General features: G+C 51.8%; 1 protein-coding gene across 10 annotated transcripts in view; it reads left to right on the forward strand.

Annotated features, from left to right (window-relative positions):
• Positions 1 to 21,103, forward strand: part of PRKAG2 (protein kinase AMP-activated non-catalytic subunit gamma 2) — a 268,736-nt gene that overhangs the window by 113,392 nt on the left and 134,241 nt on the right. The window contains exon 1 of one of the 10 annotated variants that reach the window (XM_041753794.1): positions 6,071 to 6,730. The exons of the other annotated variants lie outside the window; for them this stretch is intronic. Coding sequence (XP_041609728.1) covers positions 6,637 to 6,730 — 94 coding nt within the window. The 5' untranslated portion in view covers positions 6,071 to 6,636. Of the gene's footprint in view, positions 1 to 6,070; positions 6,731 to 21,103 lie in introns of those variants that run through there. 10 annotated transcript variants of the gene reach the window in all.

A 21,103-nucleotide genomic window follows, 5' to 3' on the forward strand; every position in this document is an offset into this window, starting at 1 on the left:
GGAAGAGTGGGCATCAGAGTGGATTGCTCCTATGAATATTCCCTGGACTGCCCAACCTGAGCTCCTGAAGGAGATGGATGGGATTGTCCCAATGACCTGCGTGGCCCCATGGGGACCCCCTCACCAGTCAGGGCCCTCTGCTGCTGCGCACAGTTGTGTGTACAGGGATGGGATGACAAGGGGAGCTTGGCATCACCCATGCTGTCTACTGCAGAGAGGGGACACGTCCTGGTTGGGGCCACAACCAGAAGCCTGTAAACGGGACCAAGTTATTGGGGCCACGGAGGTCTTATATCTTTGCAGTCACCCCCAGGCTATGGGAACAAGGCCTCCTAGATCACCTGCATCTTGGTGATCACTAGGGTCGCCAGGAGGTGTCACACATCAGAAGTCCATGCACTTGCTAATGCTCGTAGTGTGGAGGGGCAGCAGGCTGCACAGGGAGTTTTCTGGCCCCTGGCCTGTCCTGCTGGCCTGTCTGCCCTCCCTTTGATGTCCCTTCTCCATCTCTTCTGTCTCCAGCAGTGCCACTCATTAGACAGTCCCCTCCACACTCTTGCTACTGAATGGTTTGCACCACCATTCACCTATGCACAGAGTCCCCTCTGGTAAAATGCACACATGAGGGTAAGGGCACCTGTCCCCCATTGTCACCCTGTGGCCCTGCCCTCTACCTTGCTCACCCCAAGGATTCTGCCTTCGGGGGAGTGCAGACCTTTGGTTGGCCAAGGGCAGGGGATCCATCACAACCGCCTCCCTTGGTTCCAGGGCCTTCTGTCAAGATCACCCCGGGTCAGGCTATGCTGCCCCCACGCTGACTGAGGAGCCCAGACAACAGCCTGCTTGTCTTCCCTGGCCTGCCTCCTGACTCATGAGCCACCTCTAAGAACTCACCCACCCAGTGCTGATTCTGGTTCTCCTAGCAAGTGAGGCTCCCACTACCAGGGAGTCGCAAGAGAAGAAAACACAAACACACAAAATAATGAAGCCAGCGCACAGTATGCCATGTCTGCAGGAAGTACTACTCTTCGGGGCTGTTTTATTTTTCTGGTTGTCAGGTGTGTAGCTTCATAGTCGAAAAACTACAGTTCCAACAACAAAAAACAAACAATGCAACCTGAATTACCCATAATTCCACCCCACCCCACCCCCCAACCTTGTAGAACCTCCGAGTGCTGATCAGGGAGGCCGTGTTCCCTCAGCCTGGGGCAAGTGCTAGGACAGAAGCCATCTCTTGCCCCAGTCACCTGGTCCTATTCCAGCCCCAACGAGTGACTTATAAAGTATGATCTAGAAAGACCTTTTTTTTTTTTTAATTTTTATTTATTTATGATAGTCACACACAGAGAGAGAGAGAGAGAGAGGCAGAGACACAGGCAGAGGGAGAAGCAGGCTCCATGCACCGGGAGCCCGACGTGGGATTCGATCCCGGGTCTCCAGGATCGCGCCCTGGGCCAAAGGCAGGCGCTAAACCACTGCGCCACCCAGGGATCCCTAGAAAGACCTTTAAAAATACATTTTAAAAGAAGTTCCAGGGACCCTTAGGTGGTTCAGTTGGTTAAGTTGTCTGCCTTAAGCTCAGGTCATGATCTCAGGGTCCTGGGATCAAGCCTACTTCTCCCTCTGCCTCTGGCCCTCTACCTTGCTCTCCGCTTGTACTCTCATGTTCTTTCTCATTCTCTAATACATAAATTTTTTTTTTTTTTTTAAAAAAGGTTGTTCCGTCTTGGTAGCCACTAGTTCCTTTTCTTCCAGCCCTTCCCTTAAAAAAAAAAAAAAAAGTTCCAAGTATGGAAAGCATTCCATCAGAACATATTCCTGCTGGCTGAATCAGAGCTATGTAAAGTGGTGTCGCTCCCGTTCGTTCGAGACCATCAGCTGGTGGAAACGGTGAAGAAGGGAGTGAGTGATCATCTCTTCTGGCCCCTCAGTCAATGTGTTGGAGGCAGGGTCCTTGGTGACTGAACCTCAGTGTGACCAGGTCCCCTCTGCCAGCATATCAGCATTCATCTCTCTGTGGCATAAGAAACATCCTCTCCAGTTGAAGATATTGTAGGCACGTGTGAGTCAAACAGGAGGACCCTAGGGGTGAGCGAGCTGATTGTTAAATTATCAGGAATCTTGCAAGACTGTGCGAGCCCCGCTGGTGCCTTGAAATAGGTCACTGTTGAGCGTCTACACCACGGAGTGTGGCTGACCACAAACCTGTCCTCCCCGCCTCCCAAAGATCTGCCCGCTTAGCATTTTCCAGAACACCACTGCCTGTATGTTTCTGAACTCAGGTGTCGCCAGCAGCCTTTTCCTCTGCTCTTGGGTAAAACTGACCCTGGGAAGAACATTTCGAGTGAGGTCAAAAGTCCATGTTGGTGTAGGTAGGGGGTCTCTTTGGGGATTGTGTCCGTGTCAAGCTGAAAGCTGCCCTTAACCTTCCATCTCAAGCTTTCCAGGATCTGTCCTGCAGGACAGGGAACTGTATGAGCCAAAAACTTTTTGCTGAATTAGACCAAGTCCACTATTTCTTTCCAGAATGTTCCGTTACCATCTCAGTAACAAACTAGTGGCCCTGGATGATCTGGGTGATACACTTACCTTCTCTCCGCTTTATGCTCCTCTACAAAGCACCAGATGCTCCTGTTGAGTGACTTCAGACAGTGTGGGGCCCTGAGCTGAGCACAGCAGTGAGTCCTGGCCACGCAGCACTGAGGAAACAGCAGAGCTTCCTGCTCCTCTACTCCGCAACCTGCATGCATCTATGGGGTTGGTGAGCAGGTTGGCCTTGTCTTTCCAGAGCACAGCAAGCTTCTCTGTCAAGTCAGGTGTCACAGACTCTCCACCTGCAGGGCTGGTCCGTATCTCAGGCTGGACTTTCAAACATGGTCCATCTTTCTTTCTCCTCTAAGCCCACCAGCCTGAAGATCAAAAAGTGCCAATGAGAATAGAGCAGCTTTCCAAAGCACCCCAGTCAGTCCCCAGGGGTCTTCTGCATCCCATAACATTCAGCCTAGGGCAATGCCCAGTCTCTTGCTGTGCTGGTGGTGAATTTTCCTTGGAATCATATAACGAAGATTCAAGTCTGTGTTCTCCCAACTGTTAGCTGTGTGATCCTGGTCAAGCTATCTCTCTGGCTCACTTTTTTTTTTTTTTAATATTTTATTTATTTGAGAGCGAGAGAGAAAGAGCATGAGCAGGGGAGGAGGCAGAGGGAGAGCGAGAAGCAGGCTCCCCGCTGAGCAGGGAGACTGATGTGGGGCTTGATCCCAGGACCCTGAGATCATGACCTGAGCTGAAGGCAGATGCTTAACCCATTGAGCCACCCAGGCACCCCCATTGTTCATCTTTAAATAAAATGGTATTAATGCCTGCCTCACAGGGTTTTGGGAAGATTGCAGTTAGATAACTGTGAGGTGACCAGCACTCCAACTGGCTTATGGTAGGCACTCAACAAACAGGATTATTATTTTAGTAATTAAAATATAGTTCTTAGAGGACAAGAATGTCTTTGAATTATTTGTAGCACTAATCTCCTCCATCAGTAACTGTCCTGTACATTTGGTGGAGGTTTAATAACTACTTGATGAGTGAGTGACCAGGAAACAAAGCACAGAGCCATCAGGCGCGCCAAAGTCATTGTTTATTTTCCATACAAATTTACACTCCTATTTAGTCACTAAGCTTTGAAATGTTCTCTCTCACTCCATTCTTTATCATATAGTACAAGAATATTATATTGGCTTAGACAAAAACTTTTCATCTTCCTTCTAATCAAGTATGCCTCTTTGTTACTGGAACACGTGTTCAGTAGCCTTTTCCTAAAGAAGTTCTGCTTTGCTTTTATTTTTTTAGGTGGATTTTTATTTATTTATTTTTTCTTTTTAAGTAGTCTCTATACCCAATGTGGGGCTCAAACTCATGACCCTGAGATCAAGAGTCACATGTTCTACCAACTGAGTCGTCAGGTGCTCCTGGTTTATTTTGTTTTATTTTTTTTTAACATTTTATTTATTCATGAGAGACACAAAGAGAGGCAGACATAGGCAGAGGGAGAAGCAGGATCCCTGTAGGGAGGGCCCTGGGATCCTACCCTGAGCCAAAGGCAAACACTCAACCACTGAGCCACCTAGGCGTCCCTGTTTTATTTTTATTTATTTTTTAAAAGATTTTATTTATCTATTCATGAGAGACGGAGAGAGGCAGACACAGGCAGAGGGAGAAGCAGGCTCCATGCAAGGAGCCTGATGTGGGACTCGATGCCGGGTCTCCAGGATCAGGCCCTGGGCTGAAGGCGGTGCTAAACCGCTGAGCCACCCGGGCTGCCCTTGTTTTATTTTTAAATCAGGAGAACATTTCACCTTCTGTTAGGAGCTGAATTGATAATATATTTTAAAAAAAAGAAAAAGAAAAGAAGAAAAGAAAGAAAAATCTCAGTGGTGGGAAAAGTCTACCTAAGCTGTTTTTTTCAGAGTTTAATCTCAGTAAGTATGGGCTACTATTTTTTTTTTAAGATTTTATTTATTTATTCTTGAGAGACAGAGAGAGAGAGAGGCAGAGAAGAGACACAGGCAGAGGGAGAAGCAGGCTCCCTGCAGGGAGCCCGATGTGGGACTCGATCCCAGGTCTCTAGGATCACGTCCTGGGCCGAAGGCAGGCATTAAACTGCCAATCCACCTGAGCTGGGCTACCATTTTTAACAAGAGATGATCCACTTGTACACTGGGGGTCCCAACTAGAGGTGGGTCTTGCAGCTTGTTCTGGGGGCTGTGCTGACCTGGCCTCTTTCCTTTCCTCAGGACCCTCTAACCCTCAAGGCCAACTCAAGCTCTCCCTTCCAAGGGTGGGGGGCACACAATTGCCCCTCCATCCATGTGTGTTGATGGCACTCATGGTCTATACTGGCCACTTGGGATTGATCACATTCTGCCTTTTTTATGCAGTTACTATTGCTTTACAGTTTATCCTTGTTATTTGCAAATTCCTTGAGGGCAAAACTATTTTGTTTGTTCATTCATGCATGCTTGCTACAAATATTTGATCACTGTTTCTGTCCATCAGTCCCAGCAGGAAAGAAAAGGCACACCGAACAGACATTAGAAGTTCAGACTTCTGGACTAGATGAAATCCTAATGTGATCAAGTCTTATCTTGATACACAGAAGTGGAAATTGAGGCCCAGAAATGAGAAGTAACTTTTTGAGATCAGAAAGCTAGTCAATAGCACATCCTGTAACTTCCCTTTAATCTAGTGAAGATATCAGAAAAAAAATTTTTTTTAATTTAAAAATTGGCTCAGGTTGTGATCCTAGGGTCCTGGGATTGAGTCCCACATCGGGCTCCCTGCAGGGAGCCTGCTTCTCCCTCTGCCTGTGTCTCTCATGAATAAATAATTAAATCTTAAAAATAAAATAAAAATTATTTTTAAAGTTTGGTTTATTATATTTTTAAAGTTTGGTTTATTAGTTGCAAAACACGTATGGGTTTTTTTGTTGTGTTTTATTAGATCAGGGTTTGGCTTAGGAGTGAAGATTAGAATTCTAGCCCTGGTTCCGCTGTTAGCTACAGGACCTTGGTTAAGTCCCAGCCCCTTCCTGAGCCTCAACTTCCCCATCTGTAATGGAAGAAGCCTGGATTAGATCCTTTCTAAAATTTCTAAAAACGCTGTCATTCTAGGGGTCCTGAATGGCTCAATCAGGTTAAATATCTGACTCCTGATCTCCTCTCAGGTCTTGAGCTCAGGGTGGTGAGTTCCAGCTCCATGTGGGGCTCCCTGCGAGTGTGGTGTCTACTAAATTAATAAATAAAAGCAAGCTCTGTCATTCTACAATTCTTAACAAGCCCAGGGCTCAAAGTGTGCATTTGCTGAAGAAACCTTCCGGGGAATTCCAGGGGTCCCCGTAGCCCCACCTCACAGGTGATCTCGCATCTCTCATCGCGAAGGAGCACGAGCTGAAATAATAGATTCCGTGATTTCCAGCCTGGGAACCCGTGGCTCCTCTACCAAGAAGCAGCTGGAGCCTCCTGACCCCGTGGAACCCTGGAACACATGAATCAAAATAGTTGTGTGATGTCATGTCATAATGGGAATGTGCTCCGGCCAATTGGTGCCAAGAATTGTCTGTCCAGGGCGGTTTCCTTTTACAGTCTTTTTAAAGAGACATCTGCAGATCTGCACATGACCGGCGGGCCGGGGCGCCGCTTGCCTATTTAGTCTTGCCTCCTTTTCTGATTTTAAGGAGGAAAAAGCCCTGGAGCGTCTGAGCACTCTGCTGACCTTAGCCACATAAACAAACCCGCGGCAGGTTGTGCCGCGCTTCCGGCGGTGTCTTGCCTACTTAAGGCCCGCGGGCTACTCCGGAGGCGTGCAGGGGAGGGCAGCTGAGCTCTCCCTCGGAGGAAGGACTGCGCTGGGCTTGCCCTGCAAGTCCCCAGGCTGCCGGCCCTGAGAGGGACCCACCTGTGTGGGCGTGAGGGCCCCTGGCGAGGGCCCCTGGATTCAAGGGCTCCTGTTGGCTGAGGCTGCCGGTGCCCCACACCTGCCGGCTGATGCTGCCCCTGCCCTGGCTCCCTGCCACCTGGTGCTGACGCGGGGCTCTGCGGGTCCTGGCATGGTCACCTGCCACTGCTCGTGGGGCCACAGCTACTCATGAAGCGCTTCGGCAGTCTCAGGGGGAACAAGAAGCACAAGGATCCAAACCGGAGCACTGAGAGGCGCCAGTCGGAGCCCCATGGCCTTTTTGGTAGGACCCTGCCCTTTGCCCGGTTCTCTGCTGGCCCTGGGCCAGAGGGGGGACGCCCCACAGTTTGTGTGTGTGTGCACAGCCTCCTAAGCAGGAGCTGTGTGCAGAACTAACTGCCAGGCGGTAGTTAGAGGACTCGGGTGACAAGGGTCTCCTTGTTGATGGTAATGCTTGCAGTGAACTGCCCAACGCTATTCTGAGACTGTCCCCTCTGTTTTACCACACCTGGCCCGATGGGGTTAGGGAACAATTGGATTGTCGTTCATTTAGGCAAAACCGGCAGCTTGGGAAAAAGAAAGAATGGGCTGGGACTATTTTGGCTGTTAAAGGTAAAATGTGTGTGGATAGAGAAGACTAGTGTTATGGGTCAAGGGGACAGACCTAGGCACTGTGGCTGAGTAATCAGACCGATCAAGGGTTAATGTGGGAGGGAAAAAGCACCAGCCTGATTTGTGTCCCCTGGGGGAGAAGTTTGCTTTGTGGTCTCCCTGGCTTCTGGGACCTGCCTCAGCTTCTCCACACACAGGGAGGGGAACCAGCGTGACCAGGACAGGTGGGGGAGCGTCTGCGATTCAGCACTTCCAGTGACCTGTGGATTTGGGGTAGGTTTTCCCTCTGGCTGGCTGGCTGGTGCGGCAGGTAGATGCCAAAGCTGTCTTAGCTCCCAGAAGCCTGGCTAAGACCTGCCCACTCAAAATTGGATGGCAGGCTTCTTCGTTTTAAGTTCCTGGTGGCTACTGCCTGTCTGCCGTGGGATGTTCCTGAGCAACAGGGCCACACGTACATCCCAGAGGTCGTGAAGATGGGGGAAGCTGAGCAGTGCCTTAAATTGTGTCTCTTGAGTGGAATGTGACATGGTGTCAAAAAAAAAAAAAACAGTCCTCATGCGTCGTAGTAGAGAAATGACTTTGGCAAAACATCTCAAACAGATGAATATAAAACTTGCTGACTTTGCTTGCTAATCCAGTTTAACCAGCTACTTCCAGAAAGCCTCTGGCGGCCCCAGTGGGAGGCTGGTGACCCTGGGGAGTGTGACCAAAGGACACAGCATCCCTGGAACCAGGGAGTTTTCAACCTTGTGAAGGATCAGGAGTAGTATGTGATAGGATGCTATGGTGAGGTTAGGTAGGAGCATGACGCATGCCCCTGCCCTGGAAAGGAATGGCAGATGTCTTGAATTTGAGTCATAGGTGTGGTTTGAAAAGAAGACTCTTTTTAAATAATAAAGTAATAAACACTCATTTACCTTGGAATTAAATCCAAACCCAATATTTAACTAAAAGTCTCATTTTGCTAATGGGGATGGGCAGACCCATTATTAAAAGCCTATTATTTGCCAGACTGTGATTTCTCCTCTTGCACTTAAAATTTGGCTGTCATCATATCTCTTATGCTTCGGAGATAAAAAAATAATATTTGAATGTCAATTAAGTTTTGTCAGTGCTCGCATGCAAATGCCAGCTCTGACTGGGGTCAGGAAAATCAGGGCTCCCTCCAGAACCTCCCTCAGGGGCTTGGGAAGCAGGCTGAGGCGCTGGAGGTGGCCGAAGCTCAGGCATCCAGGTCTGTGGCGTGTCCTGATTTTGTTAGTCTCCATGTGCAAGGAGCCAAGAGCAAAGCCTGATGGCAGGTGTCGGCCCCTCTGACAGTGCCAGGCAGGGAGATGCTGAATGAAAAAACAGCACAGTGTCCACTGGACATCCCCTGCCCTCCGTGCCTCGCTAACCCTCAGCCACCCCTCAGGACTCGGCTTAACCATCCCTCCCGTAAAGTCCAGTCACCTGTTCTGTGATCTCCTGGCTCCTCAGGGACAGGAACGTGTCCCCAAGGGGGCGCCCCATCTGTCATTCTGACCCTATCACACATTCTCGCTACAGAATTGCTGGTTATGGGAGGCACTGCTCCTGGTTGATAAGCAGGTATATTGCTTTGGGATTCTTGTTTTCTGAATTCCCTTTCAGCCGTCCTGATCCACTGTTTCAGACAGTTATTCCTGAAGCACAGAGTTTTAGAGGAAGTCTCTTGTGCCCCCAAGAAAGCTTCCATGAGGGTGATGACAATGTCCTGTGCTTGAGCTCCGTTTCCCTCAAATCAAGAGCACTCAGGTGGTCAGCTTGGGTCCTCGCCCTCCGGGACCATGCCTGCTGTCCCGGGAGCCATTCACCATGTCCTCAGCTACAGCTGAGGGTAGAGCTGTTCCTCCTGGAACAAGGCACACTCTGTCTCACTGGCTGGTTTTCCTGCAGTTCCTCAGGCTGAGACACATCATTGCTGCACCCATGTGCACACATACACCCGTGCACACACTCGCACATATCTGTCTCCACAGCCTCCTGATTGACCAGAGCAACCGAATCAGGCCATGGCTGGTCAGCAATCACAAAGTCCATTTGTATTTGCCTGGATGGCATTTTGCTTTGCAGGTGCTTGACTCTCCTTGGTATTTGGAACCTTCAAGACTTGTGATAAAACACCCTGAAAGTTCAGATTCATGAAAAGCTCATCGTTTTGGCCTCAGAGTTTAGTGTCTTCCCAGCTCCCCTGCAAAGTGAGTCAGGCACCTCAGGTTTTCATGCTCTGTGTGATGAGGAAGCGATGATTTTGACTTTCCAGCCTGTCTGGCCCACAGACATACAGATTATGTCGACAAAGAGCCTGTGGCAATAATAATAAAAATTGTAAAAGGAAGACTAGGAAGGATTATGCTAGACGAGATAGACGAGAATTGGCTGCAGTAACTTTACCCTCTGCAAGTAGAGGGGAGTAATTAAAAGATGTGTGTACTTGAAGTCTTAAGGGATCCCTTCTGGGGACCCCTCTGGAGATAGGAAGCCAAGGAGTGCATCCAGAAGCTGGCGCTCTGTCCCTGTGCTGCAGGGGTACCTCAGTGACCCTGAAGACCAGAACATCTGATGTGTCTTTGCTTTACAGAGAGCCTCCCCTTCCCATTAGTCTTCTTCGGGATCCATGTACAACCACTTCTGGAAAAAGTTCCAGAGTTCCTCATGCCCAGGTGCACTCATGCCCCCACACTGCCAGGCCCAGCTCTCTGCAAGTGGAGCTGCAGCGGGCATGGTACTTGGGGGGAGTGTCCCTGGCCCTTGGCCTTGAGCAGCGGGCCTGGCTGGAAAGTGGCGTCTGTGGTCTGTCCTGCCTCCCGCAGCCTGTCCCCCTCTGCTCCCTGCCCATCCCTCCGTGGCCTTCGTGCAATTGCGGTCACCTCGAAAGACATCAGTGTTCATTCAGTCTTTCGTTCAAACACACATCTTTACCTCTCTGTCATGGACGTTTTCAAGCATATAGAGAAGTAGGGAGAACAGTGTCACATTCCCATCCTCAGGTTCAGCTATGCTGGGTGCTCTGACAGTCCCACCAGTGTCTGGGGTGCAACAGTGAGCAAGACACCCACCACCCCTAGTGAGGCAGACCCCTGAGATGGTTTCTTAAATTGTGGTAAGGTAAGATTTCCCACCTTACCCACGTCTGAGTGCACAGTTCAGTGGCAGTAAGTACATTTACATTGTTGTGCAATTACCATCCCCATCCATCTCCAGAACTTTCCATCACACCCACCTGAAACTCTGCACCCATCAAACAGCCCCTCCCACCCCATCCTTCCCAGCCCCTGGCACCTGCCTTTCAACTTCCTGTCTCTATAAATTGAGTGCTCTAAGAACCTCACACAGGTGGAATCACATGGTACTTGTCCTTTGTCTGTGGCTTGTTCAACAGACAAGTGAGCCTTCATTTGCGATGCCAGGCGGTGGTGAGTGCAGTAGAGGAAGAGGCAGGATAAGGGGTCAGCTGGGTGGGCAGGAGGTCTCCTCGGCCCAGGCTTGAGAGACACGAGGAGGCAGGCCATGCTGACCCCTGTGTGCAGGTCCTTCCAGCCAGGTGGAAGCCTGGATGCTGAGGAGGGACACCTTGCTGTGTTCCAGGAGCAGCAAGAGGCCAGTGTATGGACAAAAGGAGGCAGACCCAAGTGCTCAGTGGGAGACCAGGTGGGAGGGTGAGCTCCGCGGCCAGGTTATTCACTGTCGTGTTGACATGCAGAGGACTTGAGGTCCTATCTGCTTGAGAGGGAGCCCCTGGAGGCCAAGGAGAGCCCTGATGGGCCCTGAGGGCTGGGCCTTCCCTACGGCCACCCGGGGACTGCAGCCCCCACCCTGCCTCTTTGTGGTTCCAGGCCCACCTGGAACCGCCCAGCCCTGGCTCTTATTCTCTTTGCCAAATTTGTGCTCGCTCAGAGGACTCCTGGAGATACATCATCTCATCTGCTGGGTGTTCGGGGTGTGTGTGTGTGGGGGGGGGTCCTTCAGAGTCTGTAGCAGTCAGGGATGGAGGCCTTTAGGATTACAGGAGGGCCTTTCATGGTGTTTCTGGAGCAGCACACAGTGTAGGAATGCCCATCTCAGCTAGAAATCAGGAGAGAGAGGCCTGGCTCGCTGGCCCCCTTCCATCCCACCCTGCGCCCCTGCTGGAGGAGCTCTTCATTCCTCTCCCTGACTCCCCTGGGCAGCCGTTAGCATGTACTGCTTGGCGGTCCCTGGACACGGGCCCCTGGTTGACAACAGGTGGAAGGCATGGCCCGGCTGAGGGCTTCCTGGGAAAATCTCAGTTAAGCACTTCCGAATTCATCCTCTCTGCAGGCTCCCTGGATCACTCAGCAGGGCAGGTGGTCACCACCCCTCAGGCTGGCGGGAGGCACAGAGGCCCGGGGTGTGCGTTCCCTTGGGCTGTGTGCTCTCCCGCTCTGTCCTTTGGCTCCCCATCTGTGTGGTGACCCCAGGGTCTCGGAGGAGGACTAGGGGAGACAGTGGTGGCTGGAACTGTCACTCTCCATGCCCCTTCCCTTCTCAGTCCCAGCAGGACAGAGGGGAGCATCCTGGCAGCAGGCTGAGTGACAACAGAGACAGGGAAATGGGTGCTCATGGGCTCCAAGAGGTTAGGTAGCGTGTAAGCAGTATGGATCTCAGAGCTGCTGTCCTCTGGGGAGCCCTGGTCTGACTCTGCACAAATGATGCTGGCACCACAGGTATCTGATAGGCAGTAAGATGAGATTGCAGGGCCAGCGGAGTACATAGAGAAGTAAGGGAGAAAGAACACTCAGGAAAAGGGGGGATTTAAACACAGTGAGTCTGGACAGTGGTAGAGAAGCGTCCTATGGCTCGGTGACTCGGCTTAGGGCTGGAATAACTGGCTGGGGTCAGACAAACCCTGATGCTCCATTATCCAGAACCTCCCAGAGGGACCTGGCCCATGGCGGGTCTTAGGGCCCAGGAGCCTGGGTAGCCGAAAGCATTGTGTGGGCTTCTTGCTTCTAGATGAAATCAAGAAGTTGGTACGTTTAAAGAGTGGGATGAAGTCTGTCTTCAAGTAATAGTTTGTCTTCAATGATTGAGAAGAAAAAACATACAAGGTCCAAATGCTCTCAAGCACCAGCCCTTGGATGTTCCTTGAGGGCCTACGTGGCTTCTTGTCCCACATGTCCCTGGTCCCAGGCCTTGGCCCTGTCCCGGCTGGCCTTCACAGGTATCCCATGACAGGGGTAGTGGTCCAGAGTGTAAGCCCCCAGGAGGGCGCGTGTGCCCTGCCAGCTAGGCCCCAGGTCACACCTATGCCTGGCCTGAAGAGTCCAGTGTGAACAGTGGCCCCAGAGCCATGCAATGACGGTGGGCCTGGAGAAATCCCTGGCTGTGAAAGCGGGTCCCCAGGTACCTGGTCTTGGGGCTCCAGAGCAAGAGCACTGCTGGGAAGGAGGGAGTAGAAGGCTCAAGGCAGGTTCAGAAGCCAGTTTGGGTCACTCAGATCACTGAAATGCTTGGCCGAGCCCCATGTTGGGTTGAAAGATGGAACACAAATCAGCTAATGCCAGGGATTTCATCAAGAACAGGAAACAAGTGGTGAAACTACTAGGACCCAGCCAAGACTGCGTTCCATCTCTCTATCACTTTTGTATCTATAAACCAGATCACCTACAGCCCCTTCCTCCTCAGAAACACAGCTTTGCTGGGAGACAAGGCTGGACCCAGCAGAGAACAGGACCCCCTGAGCTTCAGATGGCAGGCCTGGCACGTGCTGTCTCTATACTCAGTCCCTGGGGAAGGGAAGGCCTTGGGAAGCCCCTTCAGGACAGATGCACTTCCATCAAAAGTTTCTGGGAAATTTTGGTTAGTTGGAATGAACACGTATGTCCCTTGAAGCTTTTCTGTTGGCAGTTTACTGTGTATATACGTTGGGAAACCTTTTAATGTCTGCCAGTATGGAGCAAAGAAGGAAAAAGAGAAAGGCCTCCTGTAGATGATGGGGAGATGTATTCTCAAACGGAGGGTTTACGGGAGCCTTCATTGGGGTTTCCACAGGAAAGGCAAGGCCAGGCAGGGTTAGCGGCTTCAGAATTGGCTAATTTGAATATTTCCAGCAGGCTGTGGGGGTGTCAGGCTATCTCCGGTTGTTGGTCCCTGGCCCTGGGGTGGTTAGGCCGGGGGTTGGGAGGGGGTGCAAATCATGCCTTCTGAGTGTAAGAACCCGAGGAGAGGTACTGAGTAGGGGCTCTGGATTGGTCTGTTTGCCTATGGAAGGCATGCTCTGTGTAAGAATTGGTGGCCCTGGGAGGGGCAGCCTCTCTCCCATGGGTGAGGACTCAGATTTCAGAACAAGAACACAGAAAATCAGAAAATGTAGTTTGTATCTGATCACATTCCCATATTTCTGACTCCTCTTTACCTTTTACTTCCAAGTGTTTTCAACTCTGCAGGGGGACAGTCTGGCTTCCTTGAGAGCTGAGCCTCCAGCACCCAGGGTCCAGACACCCTGGCCTCCTGGGCCTTGCATACCCGGCTTCCCCTTAGGCTACTTCCCTCTGGGGGAGGGTTTCTGCCTTTCCTTTCAAGGACATGGTCTTTTGAGTATGGGGCACATGTCTGGTGCCTGTGGGCCAAGGTGAAGGGCTGTGTGTCCCCAGTGGGGTTTCTGTAGGCCGCAGAAAGTGCCATGTGAGCATCTGGGGGTGAGGGTGCAGGTGCCGCCATGAACCAACCACGTGCCTGGCAGGCAAGCGGGCAGATGGCAGGGATGCTTTGTGGCCGCCTGGTGTGGAGTCCGTGCCCTTATTTCTGTAAGAACGTGATGGGAAGGTGTGGCCTGGCCAGTACCTTCCTCAGGAGATGTGGAATAGACGGTCTGAGTCCAGTTTGCCTCCATCCTGAGGCCTCCCTGAGCCTCACTGCCCTGACTCCCACTGGGCACAGCTCCTCCACCTGGCCTGCGCCCTCACCTTGGTTCTCTGCCCCACCTTGGCCCCCTGCATGGGCATCACTGCCTCTTCTGGTGTCTGCATGTCCTGCTCCATCTCCGTTGTTCACTCTGTTGAGCTCCAGCCATAGCCTGTGGGATGTGGCTGCAGGTGACACAGTGGGGAAGCACATAGACTTTGAGAAAACACGTAACAATAGGTCCCAAAAGCGTAGGATGAAGGATGATAAACGTTAAAGGGTAAACTGAGATCTTGTCAAGGGTCCAGTGGGGGCTGGGGCCAGGGAGGGGAGGGTGGCTCTAGGCTGAGGTCACCAGCTGGGTGTCTAGTTACAGGGGAGGAATGGGAGGGGAGCCGCAAGGGGTCCAGGCCTGCTGTGTCAGAGGCCCTTAGCATGGCAGCCCAGAGCTCAGGGGAGTGACACAGGTGTCTCAGCGCTTGGAAGGTCATCCCGGGTGGCACCCACCCAGCACAGCGCCCCCTCATGCGAGCTGGGCCCCAACCTCCTGCTCCAGATGTTCCCGCTGAGATCCACGAAGCCTCACAGGAGGTGGGTCCCCGGGGCCACCCTAGAAAAAGCAGGTTTTCTCCCAAACAAGAAACAGTGGAGCTCTGCTGGAGGTTTCCACTGTGGGGCTCCGCATTGTTCAGGTGGCTCAAGGGTGCCGAATGCTCAGAGAACCGTGGCCCCCAGGGAGTATGCCCTCATTCCAGGCTGATAGAAAAGACGACACCAGGACTCACCAAACCCCTCAGGGGTGGAGACTGTGCCTCGTTCTCTGCCCCTGACAGAAATCCGATTGTTGCCCACATTTGTGACCCGCCCCCTCCTCAAGAACGGGACCTGGTTCTCAGTCTGTGGCGTGCACAAAGCTTGCAAGGACCCGTGACAGCGTTCTTAAGTGAGCTGCAAAGTGGAATGTTGTTTAGGCTTATGGGAAAGACTCGTAAAAGAGGGGAACAGTGGTTCCCCATTGCTCCCCTTTCCTTCCACCTGCCTTGAATGCAGGTGTGATGACTGGAGCTCTGGCAGCCATCTTGGACCCTAAGGTGACTGCTGAGGACAAAGATAAGGACTCAGGACAGTGGAATATAGAGACAGGAGTCGGGGTTACCATGGGGCTCTGGACGGCTTACCTGCCAGGCATCCTTTGTGTGAAAGGAGACTAAACCTCTCCATTGCTGAAGCCACTACAATTTCAGATTTTTCTGTAAAATAGGAGAACAAAATCTTCACAGATAGAACCTAATGTGGAACTTGATCTGTGCTGGACACTGAGTAGTTGCTGGAGGACCATGCAAGTGATCTGTGAGCTTCTCCCTACACATAGGTGTTGCTCCTCCAGAGGAGGAGGACACTGAGGCACAGTGGGAGGGGGTGGCCCAGCCTGGGAGGAGGGCCCTGTCTCTGAGGCATGCTACTGACCTTGGTTAAGCTCCATATTCCCTAGAGCTGTGTGTTCAGTATATGCAAGAAGACTCATTCTAAGAAAATGCTGATATTCTAAACTTACACTGAAAAAAATGAGACCCGTTGATGCTTTATATAAATAAGTCATTTTCTTGAAATTACTGTATCCCTTTCTGTGGATTTAAAATATGGCTTAGTGGGACATCTGAGTGGCTCAGTGGTTGAGCATCTGTTTTCGGCTCAGGGCGTGATCCCAGGATCCAGGATCGAGTCCCACATCGGGCTCCTTGCAGGGAGCCTGCTTCTCTCTCTGCCTCTGCCTCTCTCTGTTTACTGTGTGCCTCTCTCTGTTACTGTGTGTCTCTCATGAATAAATAAAATATTTTTTTAAAAAAATAGGAATTAATTTGAAAAGATTCCACCATGGAGAGAGATGGGTATGATGGGAGGCACACTGGCAGCTTTCAGACCAGCCCTTTAGGCCGCATGTTGAGCCTGAAAGTAGGCCATGCAGGCTGGACTCTGTACGAACCAGGTTTTGACACATTTCTTTTTTGATGTGTATCTGGTTGTACATGATTAGATAAGCCAGAAACCCCAAGGTAATCTGTCAGATAAATGTACGTATTATTATGTGTGTATATTAGCCGGGTGCTAAAAATGAGGTGAGGGATCCCTGGGTGGCACAGCGGTTTGGCGCCTGCCTTTGGCCCAGGGCGCGATCCTGGAGACCCGGGATCGAATCCCACGTCGGGCTCCCGGTGCATGGAGCCTGCTTCTCCCTCTGCCTATGTCTCTGCCTCTCTCTCTCTCTCTCTCTCTCTCTCTGACTATAATAAATAAAAAAAATAAAAAATAAAATAAAAATGAGGTGAGCATATGAGATGTGGCTCACGGCTGCCTGTGGTCTGGCTGGGCCTAAGGACACCTGCCTACAGGAGAGGCCCCAGGATGGGCGCTGCTGCTCAACGCTCTGGGGCTTGGGCAGAGTTGGGCTCTCTTTGCACTGGACCTGGGTGGTGAGGCTGAAGTGATGGAGACGGGGGGAAGGGGGGCAGTCAAAGAAAATTCTAGAAAGAAAATGGTGCCAGGTTTGACAGAACCTAGAATGCCAGGCTGGGGCTTCCAGAAGGGGTGTCAGCCAAGGAGGGTGTTAGAAGAGGGTCCAGAGGGAAGAGCCAGGGCCTCCACAGCAGCTTCCCTTGGCCTCCCCTGCCCCCCCCCCACCCAGGAGAGGGGCCTGCAGGTGTTTCCAGCCCCTGGGGCAGCCCCTACCTCACACCTCCTGCCACCTGCATTTGGGCCGCCCTGTTGCTCTGAGGTGGGCGTCTCTGGGCAGATGTCTCCCCGCACTGCCGTGTACAGGGCCCTGGTCGCCAGCCTTGAGGCACAAGTAGGAGACCATGCAGCAGCCAGCCAGGTCCAGGAGGGAGTCATGTGGTACAGTAGAGGGAGGCCAGTGTGAGAAGGAACTGGTGCTGGGACATAGCCAGGACCTTGAGTGCTGACCTGGGTGGTAGGGACATCACTGTGAGCTATTAGGGATGGTCTCACATGATTTTGCTCTACAATGTTTTATATCCAAGAACTCTGTAAGGCAGGTGGAGGGAATGGTGGAGGGGTGTTCCCATTTCACAGATGGGAGAACTGAGGCCAAGAGACATGTCAGGCACACACGGCAGTCTGTCAAGGGAGATGAGTGTCTCAGGCCTCTGCAGGCAGCGTTGGCCCCGCGATTCTGGGCACCCTTTTCATAGGGCTTCCCTCTACTGAATATTGTGCGAGGCAGGCCACCTGTACCCCCTTGGCTGCAGTAACACTCAAAGCCTCCCTTTCTCTGCCACATTCTTCACCCACACTCTGGCTGCTGCCCCAGGCAGTCTGTGAGCCATGGTGATGCTCCTGGGTGACTCCGCCTGGTCACAGTGCAGCCAAAGCTGATCAGAGGAGAAACAGAGGTGGCCATAGTCTCCAGATGACCTCAGAGCAGCTGTGGCCAGGACCTGAGTAATGGTCTTGGAGGGGACCCCAGGAAAACGAGCTGTGTCTCAGGCTGGCACCTGTGGGCCAGGAGCCCTCAAGGTGCGCCCAGCCTGGGGGTGATTGCCATTGCCTACCAAAGCCTGTCCAGGGTCCCCCTTCCCAGCTACACCAGCCTCCCTTCTCCTGCGTAGCCCCACAGCAGAGCTCCTGTGGCTGGTGGTAGATCACCTGGAATCACCCTGTCCTTAGGTCCAGGCCTGGCACTTCTGTCCCTGGACTAGTAACCAGACAGGGCTTGAGTCCACTGCTCTTAGAAGGTCCCAGCACCCACACACAAACCGACCTCCGGTACTGCTTCATTGATACTTGATTAACAATGCAACACTGACTTTTGAAACCTTGTCAATGTAGATTTTACTAAAGTGGAAGCCTACGGAAACATGTACGAATCCTATAGGTGGCAAATTTGCAGTTTGAACACGCTTGTGTAACTCAACACACAGATCGAGGACAGAGCCTCACGAGAGCACCCCAGAAGCCTCTCCCACACTCCCTCTGGGGCACTTCCCCTCCGAGACCAGCATGGTCTGGCGTGGAATGTTCTATCATGGGTCCAGACACGATTTGGTTTTCACCATCTGGCTGCTTTCCCTTGCTCGTTGTGAGATGTGGCCCGGCTGCTGCCATAAGCTACTGTTCACCCTCTTCACTCGCCAGAGGAGGCAGCTTTCAGACCAGCCCTTCGGGCCGCATGTTGAGCCTGAAAGTAGGCCATGCAGGCTGGACTCTGTACGAACCAGGTTTTGACACATTTCTTTTTTGTCCTCTGCACAGACGGTAACTCCTCCACCCACCTGCCTGGAGGGACATGGGCGGGTTCCGGTTTGGGGCTCTGACCCAGTCCCACCATGAGTGTTCTTGTACGTTTGCACACCTCTGTTGGACACGTGCAAGGACTGCTGGTCATAGCGCACACACATGGGGAGTCCCGGTTGATACCTCAGCTGTATGTGCAGCACCCCCCTCCCAGGCTAGTCTCTAAGCAGAGGCCATGTCTGCACTTTTTTTTTTTTTAAAGATTTTATTTATTTATTCATTAGAGACACAGAGAGAGAGGCAGGGACACAGACAGAGGGAGAAGCAGGTTCCACGCAGGGAGCCCCATGTGGGACTCGATCCCCAGACCCGAGATCACGCCCTGAGCTGAAGACAGACGCTCAACCACTGAGCCCCGCAGGCATCCCATGTCTGCACATCTCCACACCTCCTCACCTGGTGCCCTGTGCTCACCATCGACTCCTTCCGCCCATCATCTAGCTCTACGCAGACACAGGTGCTTTCCCTCACCTGGTGAATTGGGGCACAGCATCAGTCCCCCAGGGAAGCAGTGAAAGGCAGTGCCCGGCACCCCACGTCCTGCCTGGCTCCCCCGCCAGCAAGCACTCGGGCTCAGCCTCTTCACTGCACACTGTGAAGCACTGCAGGCGGGGTCCCTGGTGGATCCGGGAGGAGCCTCCCATCTCTAAAGCTGCGTGCTTCCTGGGGCTCAGCGTTTGGGATTTATTTATGACTGGGAACTGTAGCAGGACCTGGTTTGTAACCACCAGCTGTCGCTATAGCAACTTCTCACTTACAGCAGCCTCTATACTAAAAATAGATCACCTCATCCCTGGGATAGAAAAACCAAAGGAAATCAAGGTGGGGGAGGGCCCAGCCTGCTCAGCTGCGAGTCCCCAGACAGATTTCGAGGTGTGTCCGGTGTAGCTGTTCGGACCTTTTTACCCGCCCCCCTCCCCAGCCTAAAAGCAGAAAGGCCTGGGGTGGGATGGCCAGTCCCCTGCCAGCGTTCCCGGGGCCACAGGGGCACAGAAGCCTCCCCTGCTTAGACCTCATCTGTCTTCTACTTTATGCTCCAAATCACAGGATTTAATACTGAATTATTAACAGTCGTTCCGGGTGGGCCTTATTCTATTATTAATCTTAAATTTTAATTCTTCTGTGGGATTGTAAACATTTTTCAAGGTCAGGGACTTAATTATCAGGGTGATACAAGACCTGAAAATCCTATCCTCTATGAAAAGGAGTTGAAAGAGTTGGTAACGTTGGCAGGGGCAGGAGTGAGCTTAGCAAGGGGTAGGAAGAGCCTTCCAGTGGTTCAAGGGGTGGGATTACCTCGTTCTCATCCCGTAGGAAAACAGAACTCAGCTTCACAGGAGAGAAATATTCACTACCATTCCCCGCATGAAATATGTGCATTTTTAAAATGCATTTTGTTCTGTCTTAAAAATCTAAAAACTAGGGATGCCTGGGTGGCTCAAGTGGTTGAGCATCTGCCTTTGGCTCAAGGTGTGATCCCAGGGTCCTGAGATCGAGTCCTCCATCAGGCTCCCCATGGGGCCTGATCTCTGTGTCTCCCTCTGCCTCTCTCTCTGTGTTTCTCATGAATAAATAAAAAATCTTTTTTAAAAAATAAAGTCTTCTAAAAACAAAACAAAAACAAAAACTAAAATAAAATGTCAAATGTTCAAAAGCCTGAAAGAGTTCCCCGTAATCACAAGCATCTATGGGGCCCCAATATCTTTGTGGAAGGACAGTGTTCTGGAGGGGGCTGCTGCAGAAAGGGGGCGCCCACCTGGACAGGGCTGAGCTGAGCCCACCAGGGTGTGGCTGGCAACCCTCCGAAGGTGAGCACCCTGCCCGCACACAGTGGGTACTCAGCAACGCCAGTCACTACAACAAGGGCACGTTTTTAAACATTGGATGAACGATTTATGGAGACCTTCTCAAGGCCCTGGCTCTGAGATTCAGGTGAAATAGAGCATGGATATGGGTGACAGTGAGAAGTAAGTTTGAAATGGGAGTGGTTGGGCCAAGGTACTAGAAGTAGCCCTCTGGGTCCAGCTCAGAGGCAGGTGGGGGCACCTGGGCTGCTTGGATTTGGACCTTCCCAGGGACTCCCTTCTCTGAGTCACTGGAACTGACTGCCCATGAGCCACACATGGTAGCGACAAGTGATAACACCCCTCTTTATTTTTGTTTTGTTCTTGCATTTTTTTTTATATTGGGGTAAAAAAACAAACATGTAACCATGAAATATACCATTTATCTATTTTTAAGCTACAGGTCTGTGGCATTGATAACATTGGCGTTGCTGTGCAACCACCACCACCATCATCCCCAGAACTTTCTTCCTGCCCTTCTGAAACATAAACATCCATTCTCTGGCCCCTGACCTCTGGCACCACCCCCACCCCCCACCCCCATCCTGTCTCTGTGAATTTGACTGTTGTAGTAACTCATGTAAGTAGAGTCATGTGGCATTTGTCCCTTTGTGAGTAGCTTATGTCGCTTAGCACGGCATCCCCAGGGTTCATCCGTGTTGTGTGTGTCAGGATTTCCTTCCTTTGTTGGATGGCACAGTATTCCGTTGTATGTGGATACCAGTCAGCAAATGTGGTCATCTCTCCCCGCCAAGACTGCAAGCCCTGCAAGGCAGCAGTGGGCCTCGTCACTGGCAGCCTGGGACCAGACTTGTGCTGACTTCGTGTACAGTGAAATGAGCCCCGCTGCTGCCTGTGCACCCGTGGGTGGGAGAGCCTCCCGACACCCACTGGAGACCAGCTCGAGTTATCACTGGGTTATGGCGCCCCCACGGGAACCCGAGGGGCAGCCACCTGCAGTGTGATCTGAGGGATACAGTGACTGGCCCCAGGTCCCCAACATC

This window comes from Vulpes lagopus, chromosome 4 (genome assembly GCF_018345385.1).
Source record: "Vulpes lagopus strain Blue_001 chromosome 4, ASM1834538v1, whole genome shotgun sequence".
Lineage (NCBI taxonomy): Eukaryota > Metazoa > Chordata > Mammalia > Carnivora > Canidae > Vulpes > Vulpes lagopus.